This window comes from Caenorhabditis briggsae (assembly GCF_000004555.2).
Source record: "Caenorhabditis briggsae complete genome, chrII, whole genome shotgun sequence".
In the NCBI taxonomy this organism is placed as follows: domain Eukaryota; kingdom Metazoa; phylum Nematoda; class Chromadorea; order Rhabditida; family Rhabditidae; genus Caenorhabditis; species Caenorhabditis briggsae.
In genome coordinates, this window is record NC_013486.2 from 8,796,939 (window position 1) to 8,817,791 (window position 20,853).

At 37.6% G+C, this 20,853-nt stretch overlaps 5 protein-coding genes across 5 annotated transcripts; 3 read left to right on the forward strand and 2 right to left on the reverse strand.

The window, feature by feature from the left end:
- Positions 1-231, forward strand: CBG25610 (the record flags this gene model as incomplete). The annotated part of the gene is made up of 1 exon (XM_045242436.1): positions 1-231. The coding sequence occupies one exon, from the start codon at positions 1-3 to the stop codon at positions 229-231; it is 231 nt and encodes a 76-aa protein (XP_045098146.1).
- A 3,107-nt stretch (positions 232-3,338) lies between these two features.
- CBG02764 lies at positions 3,339-4,815 on the reverse strand (the record flags this gene model as incomplete). Its single annotated transcript, XM_045242437.1, has 6 exons — positions 3,339-3,527; positions 3,716-3,838; positions 4,234-4,310; positions 4,360-4,459; positions 4,504-4,582; positions 4,640-4,815. The coding sequence occupies 6 exons, from the start codon at positions 4,813-4,815 to the stop codon at positions 3,339-3,341; spliced, it is 744 nt and encodes a 247-aa protein (XP_045092214.1).
- A 1,230-nt stretch (positions 4,816-6,045) lies between these two features.
- CBG02763 lies at positions 6,046-7,001 on the forward strand (the record flags this gene model as incomplete). Its single annotated transcript, XM_002630965.1, has 4 exons — positions 6,046-6,272; positions 6,322-6,484; positions 6,529-6,744; positions 6,864-7,001. The coding sequence occupies 4 exons, from the start codon at positions 6,046-6,048 to the stop codon at positions 6,999-7,001; spliced, it is 744 nt and encodes a 247-aa protein (XP_002631011.1).
- Positions 7,002-10,816: 3,815 nt separating this feature from the next.
- CBG02762 lies at positions 10,817-13,594 on the forward strand (the record flags this gene model as incomplete). The annotated part of the gene is made up of 8 exons (XM_002630964.1): positions 10,817-10,963; positions 11,411-11,639; positions 11,686-11,891; positions 11,940-12,107; positions 12,153-12,604; positions 12,999-13,205; positions 13,252-13,327; positions 13,373-13,594. The coding sequence occupies 8 exons, from the start codon at positions 10,817-10,819 to the stop codon at positions 13,592-13,594; spliced, it is 1,707 nt and encodes a 568-aa protein (XP_002631010.1).
- Positions 13,595-13,778: 184 nt separating this feature from the next.
- On the reverse strand, positions 13,779-16,521 carry Cbr-arrd-10 (the record flags this gene model as incomplete). Its single annotated transcript, XM_045242438.1, has 9 exons — positions 13,779-14,078; positions 14,127-14,231; positions 14,289-14,415; positions 14,462-14,582; positions 14,833-14,899; positions 14,944-15,084; positions 15,391-15,657; positions 16,111-16,182; positions 16,414-16,521. The coding sequence occupies 9 exons, from the start codon at positions 16,519-16,521 to the stop codon at positions 13,779-13,781; spliced, it is 1,308 nt and encodes a 435-aa protein (XP_045092215.1).
- Positions 16,522-20,853: the final 4,332 nt, after the last annotated feature.

The following is a 20,853-nucleotide window of genomic DNA, read 5'->3' on the forward strand; positions in this document are numbered from 1 at the left end:
ATGTCTCATTCTTTCTACTGGCTTCATCTTCTCCTCCTCCTCCATCTCAAATCGTCCGACCTACTTTCTCACCCAAAAAGAAACACAGAAAAAGAGGCAAAAAGACATGGTAGATTGGATGTCCGTCGTCGTCCCGTCGGCCAGAAGAAGCCGAGGCAAAAGCTGACAGAAGAAGAAGAAGCAAAAAGAAGCGGTTGGCGCGCGGACAGACAAACGGCTATCGGAAAATAAGAATAAGGCTTACACAAGCATTTTGGATTGTTGGGATATAGGGAAAACGAAGAGGGAAAATACAAATAGTGTGATTTGAGAAGACAGGGAGGGGGAGTTGAGAATGATCGAGTTTTCTGGAGGGAATTTACTCCCCCTCAAAAGCCACACAGTCATTTTATTCTTCCCGAGAAAATGCTAATGGTGAAACCATAAAATGATTGCATATGGTTACAGTATGCTCGAGTTGTACGCAAACAGTCGTCAGAGTTGTTGAGCTTGAAAAATATCATAAAACACCTAGAATTTTTTTAGTTCGCAATAAATATTAACCAGAACATTTACACGATTATTGTTTTCCTTTTGGTTCCCCATGTGCCGGTAGAAACTCGAAATTATTACGAAAAAATCCGGAGCTGCGGAAGAGAAACGTCGTTGGTCACGGCCGACGGTCCCACGACGACAACTACCGTAACCTAAAAACTTATTATGCTTGTCTGAGAAAAAAAGTGTGAGAAGCAGAGAAATAGTGTCTGCGTCTCCACTTAATATGAGCTATTTAGGCTCTCCGGTTCGATATCGCTACCGTATTCAGACTGCAAAAAATACTCTCTAACCTTTTTTTCTCACAAGGGAGGTGTTTTCAGACAGTGTTTGAGAATTTCTTGAAAATTGGTACACATATACTTTCGGACATGGTCAATAACGAGACGACTTTTTTTCGTGCCCCTCGGTACCTAGAAGCTGAAAAAACGCGTCTGAAATTTCACCTCTGTTAAAGCATTAAAGGTGGGGGGACAGGAGATTTTTCGTAGTTTTTTTGTAGCTAGAGTATGCATTCTACCGTCACGGTGTACAACGCTTAATGTCACTCTGCGTACAGCTGTCGTCCTCGCCTTTATGTATGCAATCGGGCGTGCCCTTTCTCTTTGCCCGCGTGGCTCAGTCGGTTGCGGCGCCGCACCCTCAATCATCGCCCTCACAAGTTCAACTCCTCGAGGGACATCTTTGAACGGAATTTCGAGAACATTTTTTTTCATGTCCCCCCACCTTTAAAAGCGTGAACGCGATCTCCCCCTTTCTTATACAAATTGTGGAAGCAGTGAGGAGTGGTGTAGTGGTGAAGAGGGATGGCGGTAAGTGACAGGGGTTAGTTCGATCCCTTTTTCCCCGATTTGTTTTCTGCTTTTTTTCTGATCTTGCTGAAAATCTCAAAGTGTGTCAAAACCTTTAGAAAAAATTTCCATTCAGATTTTTATTAATTTTGAAAAAAAATATTTTTGACTTGTTTCAAAAAAAACTCAAGAAATCATTTTGAAATTTTCTTGAAGAACTGCTGGAAAACCATTCTTAATCAAATCGTTAGTCAGAACCACCCAGATTTGCTCAGTTTGGATGCGGAACAGTAATAAATTAGTCAGAAATTATGTAAACCTATGTTTTTGCAAGATTTGAGTGCTACTGGGTGATTACCGCCTACGATCCATTAAAGTTTTGAAAGAAAGCACATATTTGTGATTTCCAGAAATATTTAGAATACCAAATTTCATGAAAAAACTCATTTTATCGGTTCTTTACGTTTAGAAATCATTCTAGCACATTTGGAAATTTTTCGAAAAATTGTAAAAATATCCAAAGGGGTACCATGGCGACTTTTTTTCAAAAAAAAAAAATTTATTTGAAAAATGAGGCTATTTTCTCATATTGTAGAGAAACCTTTAAAATACGATTTACGTTTGAGAAACTCCGAACAACTGCTATTAACCCCTTCAAAAATTCACTCCAAAAGTGAGAAATTAGCACTGAAATCACTTTCAGAGCCCATAACTTTTTTGTGAGGGGCAAGGGGCAAAAAATAAAAGCAGCGCTGTGATCAGCGTGTCCAAAAGTACCAATGACCAAAGTTTGAACAAATTCTCAACCACTGTCTGAAAACACTTCCCTTGTCAGACAAGCATAATATATTCAGAATTTATTTTCTCGATTTTGTGTTTCCAGTCGTCAATTTTCGCAAAAAAAAACTCAATTTTCCGAATTTTTTGGTGAAAAATAACAGAAAACTCGAATAAAAATCGAGAAAATGAATCCCAAAAATGAAAGTATATTTAGGTTACTGCACAAAAAAATCGAAGCTAAACTTCACAAAAAAGGTTATTACACAAAAATCGGAACGCTGGTGACCGTGGCCGAAGATCCCACAGCGACAACTACCGTAACCTAAAAAATTATCTAGATTTATTTTCTCGTTTTTCATGGATCTTTGTCGATTTTTTTGTTATTTTTCCCCAAAAAAAGAAATAATGAATTCGAAAAATAAAAATATATTTAGGTTACGGTAGTTGTCGTTGTGGGACCTTCGGTCATGGCCACCGGCGCTTCTCTTTCACATCGTCAGTTTTCTTTTATCAGAATAATTATATTTCTACAAAGAGATCCATTTGAATATCAGTTTTCAGTGTTCTCTTCCAATTTTGTTGGCTTCCTTCATACCATGAACTGCATTCACCACTTTCAGTGCTATTAAACTATCGGATAACATTGCGAGTAATTATACGGTCGATGACTTATTGAAAGTAAATGATACATTTTCTTCTTCTAGACTTCTTGTAATAGTCAATTGGAAGTGGAACCAGTCGCCTTGAGAGTGACCACTTTACGAAGGTGTCCGATTATGAAAAAATGACAAAATCTATTTACAATCAATGACACCATCAGCAAGTATTTCTCATTTTTCTTCTTATCCAGCTTCTTCCGCTTCATTAGTTGCCATCGTTGTGTCTCCTCGTCATCTTTCAATAGAAAAAAAAACGAGATTGGGTTCTCGGAAATGGCGCAATTCGAAATGAAATGAGACATTTCCATCGATCTGAATTATCTCTGAAGAGGAATCCGGGTTTCAACGATGTCAACTTGTGGGTCAGACTTGTATAATATATTGATGCTTAAAGAGAGGTGCGACATGGTCAAAATGATGTGATGGCGGGTCAGATCACAGTAGGAAACTGGTGTAGGAAGAGAGAAAACACGAATAGAAAAAATGAACAAGATTATGACCGAAAGAAAGTTGTTAAAGAAAAAATGGCAAGGAAAAATTAAGATGCTATAGAAAGAGAGGAATTATACAAATACTATTGACGATTAGCCATTCCGCGTTCCGCCATGTAGTTTCTGAACCAACGAAGGAAGGCGCAGATGATAACGAGTCCTATTATACAGTCGTCCAAGAACCCAATGACTCCGTAAACGCTCTCTGGGACAATGTCGAATGGAAGGAGGAAATAGAGACGACGCAGAAGATCACGAATGCCATGCGGATTCTGAAAAATTGGAAATTTTGGTATGTTCCAGTTGAAACGTTGCTTACTGATAGATAAGAGTGAAGATGTCATTATTGAAGAAGTTGCGGATGAGATATGGTATGAGAATCGGAATGTCTCGCAAAAAATCAAAAACCTGAAAATCAGAAAAATAAGAAATGATGATTTTTAAGCTTCTGTGTTCTGACCGGTCTATTAACTGAAAATCTTCTATTATAATCATCGATCTTCATATTGTTTTCGTGTATCTGATCATCGATTTCATCGGAAATACCGGAAGATGGCCAACGGACAGGGAGCAGCATGTAGAACTGAAAAAGGCAGGATACGGTAGAAATATAAACGTTTTATAATAAAACTATAAATTATTCTGGTACAAAAAATCGGAGCTATGGATGAGGAACGCCTGTGGCCGTGGTCGAAGATCTCAAAACGACAACTACCGTAACCTGAAAATAGTTTTATTTTCCAGATTCATTTTCTCGTTTTTCACTGATCTTCGTCGAGTTTTTCGTTATTTTTCTCCCGAACCGGGTTAAAAAATAATTTGAGAGTGAAAATTGACCGAAAACGCAAGAGAATTTAAATGATAAATCCAGAAAATATAAAATATTTTAAGGTTCCGGTATTTTGTCGTTGTGGGACTGTCAGCCACCGGCCGTTCTCTTCCACAGCTCCGGTTTTTTGTACGAAAAAAATTACTTACAGTGCATCTGCACATTGCACAATCACACGGAGCGAGTATTGGTTTGCTCTGTTGCCAGTATTGTATAATGCAGAAGCCTACAAAATGATTTTTATTTCAAACTTCCATGAAAATATGCAAACTTACAGCAAAAAATGTGTCCACAGTCCGTCAAAACTGCAAAATTAGCTTCTGCTAAGCAAATCGGGCACTCGTGTGTTGGCTGTCGTAGTGCTTCGTCGATTCGCTGAAATTTTTCTTAATCAGATAAATCTATATTTCTTGACAAACTCTTTGGCTATTCAATCGATGTCTCTCGCTTTCTGCGTCAGTTCCCATATCTGGCCTTTGTCGGCGGCGACGACGATTTCTGAAATTCAGAAAATCAGGTAAGTTTTTTTTCCCGAATAATACGAGGAAAACTCACTGCCAATACTCATATGCAACTTTCATCACGAGAATCACGATCACCGCGAAAGTGACTTGAGTCGCCAACTTAACATCAGCATCTGCTGGAAACATCCAACCGTCATCGACTTCTGTGACTTTTAAGGTGTCGTTATTCACACCTTCAGCAGGTGGTACTTCAACGCTGGTCTCCATTTTTGTGTCAACGAGACCAATCTGAAAATTTGAGTATACTGGTCACTTGCTTGAGATTTGTTAGAGAGGAATTATGAGAACGGAACTATGGACGGAGGAATAGAGAAAAAAGGAAAAATAGGGAAAAAGGAGTTAACAAGATCTATATTTAGCTCTGCTACTAGTCGTGAACTAGCGAGAAAAAGCAAGCAAGCCAACAGCAGCACTCAAAATTTCCATGACATTTTTTACGTTGTGAAACGTTTAGAACTTCGCGTGAGCTATGTGGAGCCTGACCGACAAAAAAAGTCGCCATGCAACCACGTCGCACCAGCGAGAACTGAATGCGTATTTCGGAACATCAGCAGTGAAGAGTAAATACGCAATTCAAAAAACACAAAAGGTTGTGTCTGTAATGTCGTCGTCTTCAATGTCAGAGAGTTGTCAATCTGGTGGGACCCAATACCAAATCAGTGTGCCGGCATTTGAAGCCAAGGTAAATGAGGAGAAATAGCAATAGAGAGAAAGTGGAGTGTTAAACGAAATATATAGCGATATAGAGGAATTCAAAACTCTGCGCATTAGACAGAACATCGAAAGACAGATGGGTTAACTGAGACTGATGGTTCCTCGGTAGAAAACCGATTTCGTCAACGCGTTCTCCATTAGGATGACGTGTTTTAACACAAGCCGTCCAGTCAGTAAAAACGAGGGAAGTAGTTATTGTCGAATTAAAAAAAGTGGGATCTGAGAATTTGAAAGGCGTAGCTTTCTTTGATCTACGAAAAAGTGCGGCAAAAACGTAATATTTCAGAGTTTCGCCTCGTTCGAGCTACTTTCGCAATTAAGTTCGGTTTTTCTATGAAAATCAGATTCTAGAGATGCTAGCGATCATTTCCACACCAAGAAATCTAAATTTTGTACAGAAAATCCCACAGAATTCAAAGAAATAAGTTTTGTTTACTACTGTAGTGATTTTGAAGCAAGGCCTCGAAAATTGACCGGGAAGCCGCCCGCGAAATTTTCCAGGTCCCACTCTTTTTAATTCGACAATAACTACTTCCCTCGCTTTTACTGACTGGACCGCTTGTGTTAAAACACGTCATCCTAATGGAGAACGCGTTGACGAAATCGGTTTTACATGAGAAGCGCAGCATGCGAAACTGAAAAAAAAGAACGTTACTCGTGTAAAAGAGAAATAGAGACGGAGAACGTTAGAGTTTGTGAAAAATGTACATGTTTTTCTAGATAATGGCAATAACTGATCAAACTGAAGAACTGGAGAAGGAAATCGATCAGATGAGAACTCTACAAGAGAAAATTTATGAGTTCAGAGGGAGTCATGTGGATAGATTCGAGAGAACTAAAGAGCGAATCATTGAACTACATAGCCAGATGGTCAGCAATGGAAAGAACATGGTCAATTTGTGCAATGACACGTACAAAAAACTTTTAGAAGGTGCTGAGCCGTACCTAAAGTAGGATTCGAACATATAGTTGAATAGTTCCAAAGCCACGTTTTTTCAGCAGCGGCTATACACCAAAAGATCCTGAGCAATTGACAACTTTGCAAAAATGCTTCCAACTTCGTGCAACGATTAAAGGTCTGGAAGAGACAATGAAAAGAACTCAGGAGATCGGACCGATTGCGATGGGCGATCACAAGATGCTGAGCTCCCTTGAAGCGAAGGTTTTTTTAGTCTAGAGAGACATCTAAACCATGATTTATTATAGCAACGCGAAGCAATGCGTCGCCGAGAGAAATTGTTCAATGTCAAAAGATTGGCTAACGAGTTCCCTGATGGTGCTCAATTACATTTTTTGGCCGTCCTTCCTGCCCTTCTCATGATTCTTGAGCGATCGGAAAACGTGTCTGCTTACTACCAAGAAAATTTCAAAAAAATCGAGAGCAAAATTTTCGAGCTATTTGAGAGCTTGACCCACAACGAAGTTAGTTTTCACGAAAAGAGCAAAAAAAACAAAATATGAGAACTGTGTGAATTTGCGTGAATATGTGTGCTTGCACCAATGCTCGCTTGTCTACCGTAATCAACCTAAATTTATTCCAGCCATCCAATTTCAATGGAATCGGAAGTCTTCTGTCAACCCAATCGAGTTCAAGCTTGAGCAACGGAGAAATCAATCTGAATTCGATTAAGGACCACAGCGAAATTCCACTCGACATCTCATCAGCTGCTTCTAACTAACAAATTTTTTCCTTCCGGACCGGACTAGAGTTTTATAAAATTATTGTTCTGACTGATTGAGTGGTTTAAAAAAACATAGACGCACACACATACTTTGTTTAATCTATCATAGAATTCATCTTGTGCATTTTATCTCGTTGGAAACAGCTGACATTTTGTGGCGGAGCTCAGACACAGCGAGCAACTCTGTTGTTGTTTGACAAGAGAAAGAACAGCTTTTTACTTTAGTCTTCTTAATTCAATTTGAAAAAGTGTTGACCGTTGTCCAGATTCTTTTCTTCCTTTTCAAGTGTGTTTGTGTTCAAGTTGTATTACGAATTTCGAAACGGAAAACAATAACTAATTGCCATTGAATCATCTTGTCCTTATCTCATTTTCTTATGTGCCGCCTGAAGACGCCGAGGCGACGACCACCCGCATTTTCATTCAATCGCCTATTTTCGCCATACCATTTCATGCCGTTGTACAATATAATATATAGTATGGTTTTATTAGTAACCGCCCATCATGGTTAAAAAGACAAATGAGGAAATTAGAAGTACAAACATATCGTATCCTCTGGAACGAAGAATAGCTTTGAGAGTATAATATGCCCCGACCTCCTTGAAACATAATCTTTGGATTCTGAATATAAATAAATCTTCCTCTATTGAATGCTTTCTATTTCTATTCAATTTTCATTTTTCCGCTTATGCTTATTTCCCTTTTTTCCTCACTTTTCGATATACAGAGAGTTTTGAAAAGAGAAAGAAAAGTCAAGTGTATCCTCCTTTTCTTTCTTTCCGTTGTCCACTTCTCGACCCGCTCTCTGCTGCTGCTACCCATCGAAACATCCCTCACCGGTCATCACTTTTGCACTTTTCTTTGTTTTCAGGTGCAGGAAAAAAGGAGAAAACAATTATATCGAGCATTAGTTCTCGAGAGGTTTTCTTCTTTTTTCGTTGGCTCTAAATTTGGCAAAACTTGAGTCACAAGATGATTTATCCTTTTCTTCTTAAAAGAGACAGGATCTGATGTACATTTTTCGGATGCATTTTCCACTAGCTGAAGTCTGCTAGATTCTCAGTCTTTGAAAATTTTCTAATTTTTCTAGATCTAGTATTCAAAAAGAAACAAATGATCAGAATACGTTTCTAGAAAGTTTTATAGTAATTTTGAGATTATTCTCACGAGTTCAGCATTGTGAGTCAACAGGTCAATTAGAGATGGTTTGTAGGAAGAGGTTCCAGAGAAATAGGAACTTCAGCAGAACCCATGACTTTCATCGGAACCCGAACTATTATTCTTTCAAAATTATGGAAGAGAAACTCTGTTAACCATGGTCGAATGTCCGACAACGACAACTACCGTAACCTATAAATAGTTTTATTTCCCGATTTTGTTATCTCTATGTCCGTGCATTTTCAGTCAATTATTCCACTTTCAAAAATAACTACTGTAACCTAAAATTGTTTTATTTTCTAGATTCAATTTCTCGTTTTTTTACTCGTTTTCTTGTTTTTCGGAAAAAATGGTATTTTTCAGCAAATAAGTCGAAACGTTGAAACTAATGATAGCAAAAAAACTGACTGAAATCGTACTTAAAAAGAGATAATGAATCCAGTAAATGAAAACATTTTTGAGATACGGTAATTGTGGTTGTGGGACCTTCGGCTACGCCCATTCTTTTCATTGCGGTGCTTCTCTTCTGCAACTCCGGTTTTTTGTACCAGAATGATATTTTAAATCTAAAGGAAACTTCTAATAACATTTTTGAAATTTTCGTTTGATCCAGATTTCAGCACACGAAAATTGTATTATTCACTCTCCCATGGTGTAGAAAGTATATCAGAAAGTATATCTTCTGCCTTTTACATTGGTCATTTTAGTGTTTGTATACTTATGTTAATACACACAATATCTTCCTTTCGCTCCTTGTTAAAATCCCGTTTAGTACTAACAATTCACACAACCATACACCTCCAAACCCCACCTCCTTCTTCTTCTCCTTCTTCTACGTTTTCTTCCAAAAACGGGTGTTTGGTTTTAATTTCTATCAATTTGTGTTCGTGTCTACAAATACATGAACAACACGAAATACACTCGAAACCGATCCCCCCAGGTGCTGTGTTGGTCAATTGTCCACCTTCCGATATTTTGTTGACTTTTTCACTTTATTCGCCTTTTCTATTGAGGAAGGCTTAATGTGTAGAATGAGAAAAATGACGGTATGGAGAGAGAAAAGAGCACACGAGTACCTAGAAAAAGAGAACAGATGATGAACAAACAAAACTGTTTTTGTCCACTATCGGGTTTCATCAAAGAGGGGTTTTTCTCACGGTTTCCCTTCGGTTACTTGATCAAGTGATTCATTTTTTGTTATGTTTCCTTTTCCGGTGTGTCATTTTTTTATCTGAGTAGAAAGTCAATTTTCAGATTTTCTCCAACCGGGTATACTGTAAAACCGGTAGAGCCTCACGCTGTCAAGTTTGTATTATTTTAATTCCTTTGCATGTTATCAAAAATGTGTCAACTGACAAAACACTTCTGATATTATGATAAACAATTTATCAGTTTACAACTTTTTCATATTTCTGTCAGGAACCGAGATAAATTGGCTCAAAGTTAAAAATTAGTGGGTTCTTCTGTAACATGTTTTACGGTGTCTGGAATTCCTAATTTACTTAACTTTTGAGTTTCTTAGAAATTAAAAATTTCGGAAATTTCATGGTTTTCCTGAATTCTTCATTCGTCTTCATTCCTAAACTTGAAAGTTTATCAGATTTTTGCCATAATTTGTCATACTTTGTTTTCTGAACCTTCAACTTTGAAGGATTCGGAATTCATCTGAAGATCAGATTTTTCCGAATTTTCATTTTCCATATTTATTGTAATCTTTTTATTTCATAACTTCCGAATGTTCCCAAATTTTAATCTTACTCAATTACCTAGTTATTTTTCCAGACCTTTCCAGATTAGAAAATAGCTGAAAATCAGATTTTTTTTCAAGGTTTTTCTGAACTCTAAATTTATATAAAATAAAATTTTCCGCGATTTCGATTTTTCCAACTTCTGTATTTGCCTGTCTTTTTAAAAGAAATTACCTGGATCCATTTTTTTCTCAAATTTCAGGAATTATAAAGTCAATTTCCAATCTATCTTGATCCAAGTATTTTAGATTATTTATTTTCTGTTTCTTGATTTTCAGGTATTACAATGCCGTTTTCTGACAAAAATTAGTTTATAGAAATATCTATAAAAATGCATTTCGAAACCAGGAACTTCCAAAAAATACTATCAACAGAAAGCAATATTCTTTGCCGAACGTCGCCTAATGACTCATCACTTTTTTCTTATTTCCGTTGCTGGCATCCCCCACTTATAATAGAGGAAGAAATGAGTGACAGATAGTATGAATTGTATTATATGTAATGGATGCCATACCACTTTTTGTTTGTCGGATTTTCTTGGGATTGTCTTGGAATTTCTTTGTTGATCCCTCACATTTTCTTGATCTTTTCTAAATTTTGAAACCTCTTTTCCGGGAAATCCTTTTTCTCCTCATTTCTTATTTCTCTCACTTTTTATCAACCAATTTCTCTTTTGGTTTCCCTCTTGTTTCGCCACATTTACCCCCCCCCCCCTCATTTTCATGGATTCTCTTCCATGTCACTGACACATTTTCTATTCTCGAGAAAAAAGAAAAAGAAGAACACCTCCGATTACCCGTGTCAACTTTTCTCACGTCTTCTTCTTCTTCACCAAGTCCTTCTGAATTCAGAATTAGTCGTGAAATCGAGACTTCGCTCCGAGAAGACTTCACGTCTTCTGAAGACATGTCTTCACGGTATTCTGGAGGTGGAAGTAGTATCGAACAATATGTACAGCAACTTCCATTGTTATCACTGGTAGTACTACCATTGATCAGCGCCATATTTGGATTGAAATATGTGAATTTGAAGAGTGTGATCCATTTTCAGCAGGTGAGATTTGAAAAAGAGATCTGGTAACCTTAAGTTAAACCTAAATGATTTTGGCTAAGAAAAACCAAAAAGGTGTCAATTATTGCAATGCTTAACATATTATCACAATTTTTATCTGTAGGCAGTTTCAGAATATCTCTTACATGAACCAAGCTAAGCTAACGTACCGTAAACCTGTAATATAAAGGACCCTTGCCTGTTAAGTTGGAGTTTATTTTTTCTCGGCTCCTATGCAAGATATCAAACATCTGTCAACTAATAAAGCACTTCTGGTATTATGATAAACAGTTTATCAGCTGACAACATTTTTTATATATTTGACAGGATCCGAGAAAAATTGGCTCAAACTTAAAGTTTAGGGGCCCTTCTATTACATGTTTTACGGTAAAATCTTTGATAGAGTTGCACCCTGAACGTCAAAGGTTCCAAAAACATCTAACTTGTCAGGGAACTCTTGGCTCATCACCATGGAGAGCTGCAACCACAATGACATTCCTCTCAATTCCAATATTCTTTGTCTGGTGTCTCTGCGTACCAACACCATCTGCCATATTCTTCCAAGTTGGAGCATCGTTGGCTCTTCTTCTGACAGCTCTAACTTCTTCTCCAATTCTTCATTATCTACCATCTCCGTCGTTAAGTATGTATTATCAGCTGCGATATCTCTCGAAGCCACGTGAGTTTCTTTTTTGGGTTACTGTACTAAAAAACTTTGATTTCAGTCCGTTCTATCATCACCATGACTCAATATGTTCTCTTATCCGCTATCTCGATTATTCTCTTGTATCTCAGCGCCACATTTCTCTCAACTATAACTAATCTTTCGATTTATTTGGTCCTTCCTTTAATTGCCTATTTCTCTCTATTTGCTGTGATATTCAGTGGACATTCGAGTATGATGAATGCAAGTTTCTTTTTGTATATTGTGGTGAGTCTTGAATTCAAAAATTTTCAAATAAAAAAATCTTAAAATCAGGTGTCAATATTGGGAATAGGAATATTCTTGTACTATGCTGTTCAAGACATTCAGTCATTTGGAACTTTGGTCCCAGTGGAGAATTTCAGAGTTTCTGATATTCTATCTAGTTTGATGGTTGGCTTTACAGTCACCTTCTACCTTTTGAATTCCAGCTTCCAGTATCAGGTGAGACATTCTAAACATTTTGAATACAAATTTGGCAAGTTTCAGATCTATTCTCCCATGCCAACCATGCACAAACTTCGACTCACTCTAACTTTTTATGGAGTATTCCAGTTATTTGTGTCAATTTTTATATTTCTCTGTGCCACAATCTTCCTCAACTTTCTTCGAGAACACTGCAAATTCGCAATGTCTTTTGGATCATTCTTCCAATTTTCGAAAGCAATTCTGGGAAATCGAATTCAAGTTTTCACCGTCTGTGCCTCTTGTCTTTGTATTCTCTCTTTCTGTCTACAATGGACGATAATGTCACTGGTGACACTCACATGGGAAGAGTTTTGGGCGAAGAAATTAAGAGCCTGGAATCCAATTCAACAATTGTGCTCTTTGCAATTTGGAATGCTGATTTTGACCACGATTGTAGTAGTTTTAACGGTGGCCACTAATTTGGCACGGATTCCTATTGGAATGCAGCTCCCGACAATTATCTATGTGCTTTTGTAAGTTTTTGAAAACCAAACTCGAAGATTTCCATCCCGAATTTTCGCAAAAACTCGCCATTCCCCTCTTTTCGAATTCTCCCTTCAATATCTTCCTCGTCCCTCTCCTTCTTCCCTAAGCTCCGCCCACTTTGCACACAAAACATAGCAGGCGGCGGAACTCGGGAGATGTCCGTACATGCGTTACCCTTACCCCCAACGCGCGGCGACTCATAAACTTACCTGGCTGGGGGTTTTCCGCGATCATGAAGGCGGAATCCCCATGGCGAGGCCTGTCCATTGCACTTTTGGAGATTCGCCAACAGCTCAGTTTTTGCGTAACGCGACTGCGTGCGCGCGGTCCTGGAAAGTACTTACTGTAACTGACTCTAGAAAGTCAGGCATCTAATTTCAGCTCTCTATTCTCCATCATCTCCGGAGTGACGATATGTGGCTATTATCTCCCATTCTGCTCTTCAACTGGTGCTATATCCAGTTTTATGCTTACCATGATAATAACTGCGGGCAACTTGGCACTTTATTTGGTGAATAATACTCCCCAAAAGTTTCAAAATTCTTGTATTTTGGAAGATGCAGTGGGAAACGGAACTTCTGTTTCGAGGTTAGAAGAAAACTGTAAGATACACGAAACAATTTTATGATTGCAGAGCTATAAGCATGGATCGAGTGGTATATTTCGTGTCACATCTCCCACCGCAATCTCAACCAATTATAAGTTTGATGGTATTTTTCCCAAATGTGTGCATTAATATAATTTTGTTTTCTCAGCTCTTCGTTATCATCTGCTCAATAATCTCATTCCTCACTGGTGGTCAAGATCAAATGGGTCTCGACTGGAATTTGATTGCATTCACATGGGCAACATCAGTCAGGAGTCCTTCCAGTTTCTCTAAACGACAATTCGTCGTGGCAGCTGATACAGAAGATTTTCGATATGCTCAACAACAGAATAATCCAACACCCAGTCCAGATGTGAATGCATATCGATGACTGCTCACTTTTCATTCCTTTATCATATTTTTTCATTTCTCATTTCTCTCCAGTTTTCTTCCACAAGTCATTTCCGGGTTCAAGATTTATTTTGTAAAAAGTCTTTCAAAAAAAACTTATAAAAGTTGTTGCTCATAAAAGTGTAAAACTTTGTCATTTGCACATAAATTTAAATTCAACACAGTTATTCAATCTCCTCAATTTTCAAAAATCTTGGTGGTGGCGGAGACTCGGGCGCCATGCGATGATTATAATTGTAATCATATTTCGGTGGTCCTTGTGGATGGAACATTCCAGGCATATGATATGTTGGAGCAAATGGGCGGTATGGAGTTTTGAGCATATGGATTGGGATGAATACTGGATCAGCTTTTCCGAAGGTGGAGTATGGTGGTGGATCCGCAGAGAAGCTCATCTCGGTAGGCGGGGTACAGTAGTAGGTGGTACTTGGAGCATCTCCACCGACGGATGTTGATTCGGGGTACTGAAAAAATTAGGTCACTGTAGTTTTTGTTGTACTATAGGAAATTACCATCAAGCTTCTGCGACTGGCACTTGGGGATCCGCAGTTTCCGAGGAAGACTGGTGTTCCGATTTCGAAGCAACCAGTGTTGGTGAGCAGGAGTTCATAGGTAACCTAGAACAGCATATGATAGTGACCGAATTTTGAATTTTCTAGGCCACCAAGACTTACCTGGACCGGGTTTCCATTCCAACAGAGCGATGGATAGCAGTCGAATGGAACTTGGAAAGAATGGAAAACTGCAAACGACTCATTTGGTGGAACCGATCCCAAAATCAGTTTGGTGATCAGGCGGGAGCTGCAAATAAAAATATCTATGCAAATTTGCTCTATCAGATACTCACTCGCTTCTCTGAGCATCACCAGATTGATACAAAATGTGTTGTCTCAGTTCCAAACTGGCATGCTTGATCGGGTTACTCAAATGCTCATTTTTGATTTCTCCAGCCACCAGAATATGCTCCCCTAGAACAAAAAAAATTGGTCGATGAGAAAAGGGATTATCACAGAAACCCGAAGGAACCCGTTTTGTCTGATCAGCTTTTTCGGTTGCGCAATAGCTGGATTGTTATCTTATCTCGTATATATCAATGTATCTTTTTTTTCTGTTGATGATGCCGATGAAAGGAAATATTTCTATTAGTGCAAAGAAGCGGTTTTCGAAAATATTAAATCATGCTGTGTTTGGAATTTTGCCAACGAAATATGTGCTCACCAACGGTATATGCAGCTCGTTCGATTTCGAATTTGATATGAGCTTCGAGACGATTCATGAAGAATGCCTAAAATCTGATCTATGTCTCTTAATTCACTCAGAAGTACAAACCTTCTTCTTGACATGTCTATCAATGGATACAGGTTGAGCAAACGATGGTTGCTGATCCAATGAAACCCTTCCCAACACATCAACAGCCTTTTCACACTCGATTGTTCCCTCGTCTCCCGATGAGAATCTTTTCACTTTCAGCTGCAAAAAAACAATTGTGTGATTCTTTTTTATTTTCTTTGGAACGTTCATTTCAAGGACTTTTCATTCCTCGTGAAGGGCATAGCGGGCACGACACTAATTAAGGGTTTTTGAGAATGACATGGTCGTTAAAATTTTTGGTTTCTGTCAGAAAAGAGAAACCGCTAGGAGGGGGTTTATTAGCCACCGACAGTTAGGGTTAATTGTTTTCAAAAAAAGGACAACAGCTGGGAATATGTCACTTGACTAAACATATTTTTGATGGGCTGGGAAAGCTGAAAACCGAAATGATTTTAGAAATCTTACCTTGACCAAGAATCGGTAAACAATAGCTCCAAACTTCCCATTGAACGTTCCTGGCATATGATGTGGAACATTCAGAAAGATCGGAAGTCGATGATGTCCTTCTGGAATCACATCAACGCCCTGAAACACTAAAAACTTTCTAAAATAACCTAGATTTGGCTTTGCCTTGGTAGTAGCTAGTTGAATAGCCGAGAATGGAATGTGCAATTTTTCCTTGATCAGAGTGTGTTGAGAATCTTGACCGGAGAATGTGGCGCGGCAGACTCCCTGAAATTGGTGGTAGGAAAAGAAGAAAAATAGAAGAGGTGATTTTTGAATTCTTGAACTAGTAGATGCTTATCTGAATAATTGAAGAGAGGGAAAACAAACAAGTCGATTAACTATTTTTGACGGTACCAAAGATTGAAAGAAACATTCACAGATTTCAGACTGAAAATAAAAAAGAATACGGAATTCAAAGAACAAAAAGTTTAGAAATGGCTTAATTAAAGCTAGTATTGCCAAAGTTAACTACCGTAAATACTATAAAACTGAATTTAAAATCCCCCACAACCAAACCGCCATCTATGAGCTCATATATCTCATCTCCTGTGAGAGATATCAAAAAGCGGTAAACTGATAAAATGTCTCGTACTATTTTCCTATTACAGCGTACTAGTTTAAAGACGAAAACCCGGAAATCAGAATACACAAATCTGAACCCTCCTCGATCTGCCTTACCTCAAATACCGCATTTGACTCCAAAATCTGCACCGCATTCGGAATCCGCAATGACAATTCCACCAATTCCTTCTGCAGAAAAAAAAGAGTAAATCTTCTTTCCAATTTGGATTATCTTTTCCTTTTCCTCTTTATCCCCCTCATAAAAAACCGGGCCTCACAGGCCGGATTAGACACGCTTCAGTTTCTTTTCCGCTTACTACCACAAAGTTTTCAATAGGGTGGACAATCGATGATCCGAGAACAAAAAGAGAGTGAAAACTGATTGCAAAAAAGTGTTATTGTTTTCTTATTGGGTTTGACGGGAGGAGAAAAAGAGAAAGGTGGTGGTTTTTTTTTTGGGTTTCTTACGCTTCCTGCCCTCAAAGGACGGTCAGGTACCAGGAGACGGATTGCTCGTTTGTGCTTCATTTCAATCCTGAAAATTGGAAATTTGAGATGATTAAAAAAGATAATTATTGGGCACATGCTATACGAATAGAAAAGGAGGTTTTCAATTTCTGGAATTCAAACATTTTCGGAGTGTGAAGAAGTTTTTTTAACAGGATATTTGACAGCTACAGTAACCTTAGTTCCTGGTAACAAAAAAGAAAGTTTGATTTCCCATTTCAAACTACTGATCTAAATAAAATATGGGACCTAAAATATGGAGGCTAACAAAATGTCTTTTAAAAATACTATTAAAAGAGTCAAAAAAAATACTATTAAAAGATACTATTAAAAGATACTATTAAAAGAGTCAGAGCTATAAAATTTTCAGCCATTTCTGAAAACTAGAAAATTTCATTCTCCAAACAAACATTTTAAGCAGAATGCAATAAAACCAACGATAACAATTTGTTGAAAAGTTCCAATATCAATAAATCAGTCCTGTATCTGTTAGTCACTAATTGGTTTTCGAAATTGATTTTGAAATTTTATGTTCGACTGTCAAAAGATTAAAACGAATCCAAACTTTTTGAATCTAAAGCACATCTTCGACGCGAACTTCTCGATTCCCAAACCCACTATCAAAGCTAAACTCTTAAAAAAGAGGAAATTTATAAAAGTTCAAATGTACTATTGACTGAAATTGAAGAGTGAAAACTGAAATGAACACATAGAAGATGTGTCAGATGATTGCGTTTTCTTCTCAATCTTCTCCTTGTTCAAAGAAAAGAATAGTGTGTTTGGTGTCACCTCCCAACCCAATTTATTTTGTCTCCATCTCTTCTCCTCTTCTGTCTCTCGATTCATTGTCACTTCTGGCCACGCCCCGATTTTTTCCTCGGACGCCTTAGCCAGTTAGTCGTCATCATCATCAACTATTCAATCTGTGATAGTCTATGTCTCTATTAAAGTAGCCAGAAGACAACACAGGAGATAATTGACATAGCCAGATATTACGGTAGTTAAGGAAAATGAAAAGTGGGATTTGAGATAGCGCAGGAAACCGACATATAGTTGAAGACCGTTCAAAAAATTAGCAGGCTATAAAGGGAAATTACGAAAAAGTATAAACTGAAAAAAATCAGAATCAAGGACGATGTTCCAGAATGTCAAACGCCTCCAGAAATTTAGAAATTAAAGATCCTAAAAACCTGATGGTCTCAAAATTCGTGAATCTAGGAGTTCAAAAAGTGCGGCCCAGATTTGAAAGAAGCAAGTTGATGAAGTCACAAATTTAAAGCAATAAGTTTCCAGAACTAGAAGTTTGGAACCAAAACAAAAAATTGATGAATTTGCTAATTTTGTGATTCCAATTGCTCTTTCTAAAAGAAGCTCACCCTTTGAGCTCAATTATCTCGGTTCCTATTAGAGATATCAAACATTAGTCAACTAATTAATGATTGGTGATATTATGATACATAACTTATCAGTTGAAAGTTATTTGATATATTTTGAAAGAACCGAGATAATTGAGATCAAAATGCAGGTATAGGAAGAGCTTCTATCAGAGAAAATACGGTATTTTGGAAGCCAACAAAAAGAACTGACTGAATATTTGAAAAATTTGAGACTTTTCAAAATCAAAGTTATCTGTGAAAAACTAGCCGAAATGGCAGATTTTTGTAATTCAAAAGATTTTGATTAACAGGTTTTTCGAAGCCTAGAAGTGATGATCTTGAAGTTCAACGCCTATACAATTTGAATACTATCCAGATTTTGAAAGTTTTATTTTGGAATTCTCCTAAACTAACACCTATTTGAAATTATCTTCTCAGGATTAGCGAGGTCCCAAAATTCAATGTACAACCTTCAAAAATTGATAAATTCCAGAAGATTATCAAATTGAACGAATTTGCAACAATTCGAGGTTTGGTTCTGAATACCAAGTAGGATTTCGACTTGAACTAATCTTGTTTTGACATATATAAAACTAACGTAAAGAATATCCATTTTCTATATTCCACCCCCTTACACAAGTGTTTTCCTTTTCGACATAAGCTGCTATTATGTAGCATGATTCGAAATTGAAAATGGCCATTTATTCTGACCTGAGATTTCGAAAAAAACAGAAAAACAAAGAGTGTCCGATTCGAACGAAAAAAAACCGGGAAAGAGAATGGAAAAAAGGACAAAAAGATGTTAGAAAAAGATAAAAGCTATGTATGGGTAACTGGGTTGAATTGACACCTGCCCTCCGAGGAAATTTAAGTGAGAAACAGTACATTACTACTTGGGAAAATGGACGGTAAAGAAGGAAAAAAATCGGGAAGAACAATTTAGAAAAGACGGGAAAATGGAGAAGACGAAGAAGACACAGATTGATGATGACTGGACGGCAAAGGAAGAAGAAGAGCCTAATGGAGAAGAGAAAATGGAAAAATGGGAATTGGGGAACGATTTGTGGATGGGGGAGTGGTTTCGTGGTGACAGGAAGGACGTTTCCTGGTGATAAATGGCACAAACAGGTGGAGTTATTGTGCAAAAATGGTAGTGGTTAATTTCGGGGTCACCGGAATATTTATGGATGAAAATGTTGAATAGGTGGACTGGCAATTGGATTGAGGTAAGATTTGTGGTTTATTGTGAGATTTATGGGATAGAGTTTGGATTACCTAATATAAAGATTTGTAACTCTAGTCGGTGTAAGTTTGGCATTCATTTTAGTGCCAATTATAGATACCGTATTTCCTCTGAAAGCTCACGTAAACCGTCAATTTTGAGCTCAATTATCTCAATTTCTATAAAAGATATTTTAAAAAAGTCAACTAATAAAATGTTGGTGATATTATGGCAAACATTTTATCAGTTGACACATTTTTATTATCTTTCACAGGAATCGGGATAATTGAGCTCAAAGTTGACAGTTTGAAGGGCTTTGATTAGAAGAAATATAGTATACAAAATATATGAAATGCGGTATAAAAATAGAAGATGCTCAGTATTCCCATGAATTCTGAAAACACTAAAATTTTGGTTTTGAAGCTAAAAAGCTTTTACGGTACAGTCTTGCAATCTTTTAGTCAGTGTTTCGGTATAATCCTTACTATTAAATTTTTGAATATTTATAATTCAATCCACCTTTTTGCCCGTTTATCTCAAAACCAGAAAACTCGCTTTCAATAATTCAAATAAAAAATCTTTCATTCATTTAATCCTAAAATTCAGTACAGTACAATTTATCAATAATACTAATCCTTCCTTCTCTCATTCCTCGAGTGACGTTGCTGTTCCTTCGCTCGTTCCTTGCTAGTCCTCTAGAAACGTCGGACGTGTCTTTAACGCTGTGCGGGGGAGGTCTAACTCGAAGACCACCCGGGGAATCGTACTCGTCCGTTCCATTCCCCAGGTGGTCCCACAACCGCACACGTTATCACGTTGGCTACGTGGACGCTGACAGGTGAATACATAGAAGACGTATAAGAATATAGGGTCATCTGGATGTGAAGATATACTATTTTTGATGACGTCCGTATGTGACATCGGAAGGTGAAAGAGTCATGGATGTGAAGGGATCGTGTCTAGATGAAAAAATTTTCAGCATTCCAACTTTTGGAGATTCAGGAAAGTCAGAAAATTTTACATAAAAACACTCTGAGAATGTTTCCAGTAATTTCTTTAAAAAACTCTGAAAACTATGTATTGTGCTGAAAACCCATTGACATGTCAAGTTTTACTGATAACAAAACAGCCTCTTCAATTTCCAGATTTGGTAGAATTTGGGTTTATTTCCATTTACTTAGAAATGTATACAAGTGAATTTCCCAGCTAATTAGATACTACTACTGCTAATTACTATACTCGTCAGCTATCATAAAATGTACCATTAGCCTCCCTCATTATTCTTTCATCCGAATCGTCTGACGATGTTGCGGCGGCGACGACGCAATAGTATCGGTTTTTTGACACTTCTCGATTTCATTATCCATCAACATTCAGCCATCTCATCTCTTTCCGATTTATCCAATATCTAGCCGATGTGTAGCCTAATACGATCACCACGGCATTTTTCTTCCGACGGCAAATCTCACTCGAAAAGAAACAATCTGTGGATAGAGAGAAGGGAACAGTATACGGATGAGAAGGATCATAAGAGAGATTTAGATAGAGAAGACTGGTTTGAATCCGAGAGGAAGCTGAGGGAAGGCGTCGGATGGGGGGAGGGAAAGAGATGCCACACAGAGGCTAACGATGACGACGATCGGTGTTTCTTCATTTCTCCTTGAAGGAAGCTTCTGGATATTTACCTTTTTTGTTGTCCACTGACTATCGAAACAAATTCATTGATTGATAGGATTTTACAGTCATTTTTTGAGA